This window comes from Lactuca serriola, chromosome 8 (genome assembly GCF_051521515.1).
Source record: "Lactuca serriola cultivar US96UC23 chromosome 8, Lser_US96UC23_V15, whole genome shotgun sequence".
NCBI lineage: Eukaryota > Viridiplantae > Streptophyta > Magnoliopsida > Asterales > Asteraceae > Lactuca > Lactuca serriola.
In genome coordinates, this window is record NC_136415.1 from 89605039 (window position 1) to 89612036 (window position 6998).

The 6998-nt window shown below is 33.5% G+C and overlaps 1 protein-coding gene across 2 annotated transcripts; it reads right to left on the minus strand.

Moving 5' to 3' along the window:
- Positions 1 to 1552: 1552 nt before the first annotated feature.
- Positions 1553 to 6390, minus strand: LOC145068806 (uncharacterized). Of its 2 annotated transcripts, XM_079015799.1 has the most exons (15): positions 6207 to 6390; positions 5313 to 5486; positions 5159 to 5210; positions 4966 to 5073; positions 4750 to 4834; positions 4583 to 4637; positions 4192 to 4491; positions 3953 to 4012; positions 3505 to 3603; positions 3074 to 3184; positions 2915 to 2986; positions 2704 to 2820; positions 2362 to 2511; positions 2151 to 2251; positions 1553 to 2034 (listed from the first exon to the last, which is right to left on the minus strand). In XM_079015799.1, exons 1-15 carry the CDS (start codon positions 6267 to 6269, stop codon positions 1710 to 1712), a joined length of 1872 nt encoding a protein of 623 aa, XP_078871925.1. In that variant the 5' UTR covers positions 6270 to 6390; the 3' UTR covers positions 1553 to 1709. The 2 variants fall into 2 exon arrangements, with proteins under 2 accessions (XP_078871925.1, XP_078871926.1); XM_079015800.1 differs by lacking the exon at positions 6207 to 6390 and having other exon boundaries at positions 5159 to 5228; positions 5313 to 5452.
- Positions 6391 to 6998: the final 608 nt, after the last annotated feature.

A 6998-nucleotide genomic window follows, 5' to 3' on the forward strand; every position in this document is an offset into this window, starting at 1 on the left:
TGCAATTATGATATTGTCAATGGGTATCAATTGTGTTATAAAAATGATAGTAAAAGACTCTTGGTTAAGTGTTGTGGTGGCGATTATACCTTTAGACTCTAGGCATCATGGATGAGTGAAGAGCAATCATTCCAAATCAAATCTCTTATTATTAATAATAATTGCGCTAGAAATTTCAAACATGGTTCAGTTGTTAAGTATAAATGGATTGGTAGTCATTTCACTAAATAAGTTCTTGAGAAAGATAAATTCAATGTTAGGATACTAAGAGAAGATGTGAAAAACAAATTTGGAATATAAGTGAGTATGTATAGGAGAGCGAAGCAACATGCAGTGTCCCTTATTGAAGGTACCATGGTAGAGCATTATGCAAGTTTGTGGTCTTATGATGAGGAGATCAGAAGGTCTAGTCCATCCTTAACTCTAAAGTTGTCTATCAACTTTATGCAAGAAACACACTCACCCCAAAAATCACAACCCACAAGCTTATCTTGATCTGCTTCACAAAAGATAGCTTCTCTCTAACTGTCATGAACTCTTGATTTATCTACTTCCTCTTATTTTCGACTTCACTTGTGTCTCCATTGCAAGCAGTTCATAGTCGGTTGGGATATCTAGGTCCAACTCGTAGAAACCACCGTATGTAGAAGTTGGTTGATGTTATTGAGGATTGTATTCAAGAATAAAAGACGAAGGAAGAACCTAACTAGGTTTGTCCGCTTTACCACATGACACGGAAGCTAACTTAGGGAAGTGTGCTACAATGTATCTTATGTGGACCTCCACTTCAGCAACGAGTATCCTACGTTGGCGTCTACATCATCAAAAAATTTCATACGTTGCCTGGTTATTGGTCATAAAAGGTTAGGAGACTTTTTTAACTAATAAAATAAGACTACGTTTCCTGTAGAGTACCAAAAAAGTGACTTTTTAAACAAACAAGAAAATTTTGTAGGGCCAAATTGACGTTTTCCTAATATAATATACAAAATAACAATTATATTTTCATTATTTTGTAGTTTAACCAATATATTTCATTTTTTTTCAATGGAAGCTTCCAAAGTTTGACAATTTTTAATGTCATCCATATCGACCTGCTATAACAGTTAGTGGCCACAATAGAAAATTTTGTTAATTGGTTTTAGCGAAAATTTCTAACACTAAGATGGTGGCGGTGGCGGGCCTGGCGGTGGCAATGGGGTAATGGTGAAGGTAAGTCGATGTTTGCAATAGTTTAGTGTGTTTGTAGGGGTGAGTAGGTAAAGGGTGGGGTTGGTAGTGGCGGTGTTGGGGCTTAGGAGCGGGTGGGTGGTGGTGAGGGAGGTGGCATGAGAGTTGGTGTACATTTATATTTTAGAAAAATTTAGACTTAGAAAAATATAAAAAACAATAATGATCAGTTTTCTAAAATTTTCTAAGTTTTTTGTAATTTTAGAAAACAAAAAAATTTCATTTTTTGTGAAAATTTAGAAAAAACCTTGAACTAAAAGCGTTTCCTATTGTGACCCTTCTTTAACCTGAGCACATAGCATAGTCGTCAAAACCAACAAAATAGCCAGAATATAGTGGCTTTTATAGATATGTATTTTCCCTATGCAAAAGGCCCATTTACATGATCAAATCATCAGTATTTTAATTTCCTAACCAAATATCAAATAAGAAATCGAGCTGATTTCTTAGTGGACTTGGTTTCTATTTCTATCTCATACTTACAAAACTTCATCATCATGTTGATATATCGACTCATCTTCAACAGGCAACGATGGTGGTGTTCCCGGCGGAATGGCGGCGACACCATTTTCTCCGGCGCACACGCAAAGAGCCTCAGCTTCACGAAGAACACCATCCACCTCAATTTGACCCGACAATTCGTTAATGTATTGTAAAAGTGTGTCAAATCCCATTTTCTCCCCCATAATTTTGGCTCGATTCCGTTTCAAGATTGCTATACACATGTAAAGATGAAGATGCTCACTTGGATAATGAGTCCATAATACCTCCCATAACCTCAATAACTTATCGTATTCAAACTCCCTGAAATTCATTCCATAAATAATTAATGATTATTTTTTGATTTTTGTAAATAACTAAATTTATATAATTGAATTTTCTATTTTACTTAGTGTTTGTAAGAAAATGTTTTGGCTTGCCTTTTGAATTGTATAAGAATCCATCGGAAACAAAAGAAACAATTCAAGCAATCTTTCTGCTTGAAATAACTGTGCAACGGACTGTCTAACAATTCCACAAGCTGTGATATTGAAGAATCAAAATTGTCAGAAAATAACAATGTACTTTTTTTTTGAAAGTAGGATGCTATTAAAAAAAAGAAAAAAAAAAGAAAGGAAAGAGAAAGAGAACCTTTGAGAGTGCAAAGAGTTGAGAGTGCATGCCATTCTGGTCACGGTTGAAATTTGGTCCAAGGCGTTCCATTAAAGAGACAAAACACCAAAATGATTCCGATTCATCTTCCATGATGAATAATATTGGTGATAGGAGATCACTCATTCCCTAAACAACATGTATAATATAATATGTATTGCTTTTATTTTTATTTATTAAATTAAATAATAAAACAATAACATATTTCATGTTTTTATCTATCAAGTCGTTCTTTCTGCATTAAGTCAAAAAGGATTGAAAGAACCGTCTAGATGAGAGTAAATGACGATTTTACCCTTGTGTCTAAATGTCATTTATTACCTGACAATAACCAAGGTCAAAATTGTAAAATGAGTAGGTCACCAGTATGTTGTGCAAAAGATCCACATTAGGGTTTTCATCTCCTTCATAAAACGGATGCGATCTGTCTGTCCTTACCTTGTAAAAAACAAATGAAATTTATAAAATATAAAAGGTGTTTTATCGTATATTATAAAATAAATATTAGGGTGTGATTAATATGTAGTTATACCACATCCTTTTCGATTAAACTCTTCCTGTCTCTAAATTTTGAAAATCTTTTTGCCTGCTCTGGAGAAATGCTCTGCATAATATAAGTTTTTGAAAAAAAAAAAAAAATTATATTTCTTAATTAATCGGGCCTAAAAAAAATATAAAATTGAGCACAAACCTGCCATTGGTTTCTGATAATTTCATATTCTGACTTTTTGACAGCCATAAAATGTTGTCTTTCGATATATGTAGAGTCATATGCATAATATCCCAATAAGATTGGCCAAATCTGACATCATGTGTCACACAAAAGTTAGGTTCATTCAGGAGCATTTTAGTCATTTCATAAGGGGTTGAATGCAAGAAATAGCAATGTACTTTCATGTATTTGTACTTCTATTTTTTTTTACTTATTAGGACACTATACTTTGGAAAATACAAAAATCTACTCAATTATAGCAGTGAAAATTGCTTTGTAATGTTGTAAAAGGAAGAAATGAAAGTAGAAAGCTGTAATAAACATCATTGTAATTGGGTGGATTTTTCAAAGTATAATCCTGTGAAACAGATCAATAAACTGTTGCTAATTTTTGCATGTATCATGCATACCTCTTTTCTTATACTGTGCTCAACTCCACCATAGAATATTCTCTTTTTCAAAGCGTTTAGATCCTCAACTCGGCCTTCAGAATCCAAAAACGTAGCCCACTGAAAAAATATGTGGAATTAGGGAAGAATGGAATGGAATGTAAGAAACCTGTTTGTTCACTCGATGGAATGGAATGGACCAATCCTGAGGGAATTGGGATGGAATGAAAAATTGCAATACACCTTGTTTTATTTACGTAATTGTTCTTCACGAAAAAAAGTTTAGAACTTTATATTATTTTATTTAAAGAAAAAAAAATATCATTTTATCATAACTTATCTGGTGTTTCACGAGCTTTTATTATGTTTTGTTTTTTAATTTTGTAGATAAATGTTCATTAACAATAATCTACTCCATTCCTACATTTTTCATTCCATTCCTAAAATGGTATGCAAAAGCAAATGTTACCTCTTCATGGCCCAAAGGAGGCTGCCTTGGTTTTCCCCATACCAGTGATGTTTTATCAAGCTGCCAACAGATTAAAAAAAGCAAACTCAGTATTTAATAGTTGTCAAAAATCAAAATTACTAGAATTACAGCTTTTCCATAGAATTAGAATCTATTGGATTGATGATAATGAGCAATAGTTGAGTGTGTTATATAACATGTATTTAGATCTTTATTCAAGAAATGGAAGTTAATGTTACCTCAAAAGGGTCAGAGGGAATAGGAGCTTCATTGGAGGCTATTTCATGAGGTCTTTCTTGGTTATTCTTCTTGTTTTCATTAGTTCCAATATCATCAAAGAGGTTTTCACGAAATAATTGGGAGGTTGTTTCTCGTGCAAATCTTGTCACAAGGGAGAATTTTTCCAAAACCTGAATTGAAATATCACGTTTATGCCTACTACCACCATCTTCGAGTCTTTCTTGATTATCACTGAAGGGCGAATCGGTAAATGAAGATGAAGATAAAGCTCTTGGAAGCTCCATTGAAGATAAAATTCTCTGTTTGAGACATTAATTATAACAAATCCAAGATATACCCTTAAATACATGATGAAAGTAGAAAAGATTGGCTTCAAACCAAAAGTTTCACCTGAAGAGGGTCTTGAAAGTTATTTACAAGAAACACGTTTGCATCTTCTGCAGACCTGTGGTGATAATTGACTTAAAATCATATACTAGAAGGGTAATCATGTAAAAAAAATATTTGTTTCATTAAAAATTACAGGTGAGTTATATTGCATAAATACAAATACCAACCTGGCAATAAAAACATGTTGCTTAACTGTAGCAATAAACTCTCGTAGTCCTCCATTATAGAAGTAAAGGGGAGGATACGCAAGGCCTGAACAAAGTTCCAATAATGGTAAGCTTAATTACTATAATATCACTAACATAAAATAATAATTTTATATGTAACTAATGTTAATAAAGAAAAATGGACCAAATATGGTGCAAAAGAATGCATGGGAATACCAGATGACAGAACAACAATAACATATTGCCACCCAATAGCTGGAGTGTGCCTACGAATTGATCGGATATCAGCAAAAGACACTGCTCTTATGGTATATAAATTTTTATCTGTATAAAGAAACAATTTCATTAGATCATTAATTTGGTAATAGTGGATAAAAATCTAATGAGGTATGTGATGAAATGTTATTACCTCTATCCGAGAGTCTAGCATTTGAGGTTTGCCCTGTATAAGGCATCCATGACTGTTATGAAACAAAGAACTGAATCTTACAATCATAACAAAATACCCAACAAACATATATCATAAACAAATAAACATTAATTTTACAACAATAGAACATTACCATAAATAATAAAGAATCTTGCTTAATCAACTTCAAACGCCCGCTAATCCTTACTGTGGCATACTGACTTGGATGAATTGTCACATGATCCTTCATGTATACTGTTTCTGCATTTTCTGGGTCAATGGGATTGTTTTGATTACTAGTATCATTCCCAGACATGATTGAGGAGCCCTGAGACATAAATCAATGTATAGTTAGTTAGTTAGTTAGTTACACATATATTACCTAAAACTGGATGTTCAAATTATCATTCAGAATAAACCTAAATCAATTTTGCATCTGTAGCTTTTCAATTAGGTCAATCATGTTCATAAAAATAAATAGATAACACTCGTCTTGTATTGCCAGATAACCAAGAAATCGAAAGATCACCACATTCAGGTTGCACTACTGCAGCATTACCAAACTTATGCATTTACTTGCTAAACTGATGACAATCTTCACGGTCGTATTATGTTTTAAAAAACTCAAAGGCAAGCATCAAGAGCTTCAAGTTTTATTCGATTGTAAGCAACAAATACAAATGAATGCAAGTCGTTCAGAAGCTACATAAATGTAAATACCGCGCAATAGATTTCAAATTATATCAACTCTACACCAAAAAGACCTCAAATGCAGAGGTTTTTTTGCTAAAAGTTGAGACACGAACGCGTGGAACAATCATCAAACCTGATTGAACGCTTATGAACTACTCTTAACGATAATGTTGTCGGGAGCCCTAAATTACACACGAACGAAAACTCAAGTGCAAACAAACTCCGCCATTATAAGCTTCCAAATTCATTCAATGGAAAATTACGATTACAAGCCGGATTATTCAAATTTTATGATAAAAAAAGGGAGTGCAACCATAGATAAAGAAAAAAATCGGGTAAGTTGTGTATTGCTTACTTGTTGGGACGCGGCAGCGTAATCAGCGTCGTCCGCCAAATCATGAATCTCCGTTTCATCCATCGCCGCCGGTGGTATAGGGAAATACGGGGATTTGTCAGCTGAATATTTTTGGATTTTGGGGATTGAGACAGAGAAAAAAAGGGGAGAATCGAGACCTGCTAACAATTTGAGGATGTTTGGATAGAGAGATTCCGCCTAACTTGCAAATAACGGCAACTATTCCCGAAATTTACAAACGTTCTCCATGAACTTTCAGTTAAAGTTATATTTAACCCCTAAACTTTGACGAATTTAATAATAGGTACATCGACTCGTTGACTCGATTCATTGCCGATTTGAACCGTAAGTTTTTGTTGAAAGATGATTTTAGCCATTAAACTTCGAAATTAAGATTTGACTAAACTACGACCCATCTATCGATTAGCTTTGAAATAATTGCATGGCATCTTAAAAAAAATCATAGGTTACTATATATTATGACAGATTTATATTTAGAGATTTTTTAACGGGAGCTGATTTATCCACTGAGTAATTTTACCCATCCACAGAAAATAATAGGTATTGACAATATTGTCCTTAATTTAATTACTGGATATTAAAAGATGTAAAATCTCAGGTTTGGAAACTCCAAACAACGTACAACTCATGACAAAACAACCTATAATCCTTCGGTGCCTACTTGTTCTTCAGCGCACTCTCAAACAGCAACTCCAAACGATTTTCCCATTGATGTTGTCCCCTTGAAAAAACAATAAATTCCCAATCTTATCTGCAACAATTTTGCAACAT

Excerpts from the sequence above, each read along its gene's own strand:
- LOC145068806 (XM_079015799.1), bottom strand. The coding sequence starts at position 6,269 with ATGGATGAAACGGAGATTCATGATTTGGCGGACGACGCTGATTACGCT. Across the intron at positions 4,638-4,749 it reads CAACATGTTTTTATTGCCAG|GTCTGCAGAAGATGCAAACG; the intron begins GTTGGTATTTGT and ends TTATCACCACAG. Across the intron at positions 2,512-2,703 it reads TTGACCTTGGTTATTGTCAG|GGAATGAGTGATCTCCTATC; the intron begins GTAATAAATGAC and ends CATGTTGTTTAG.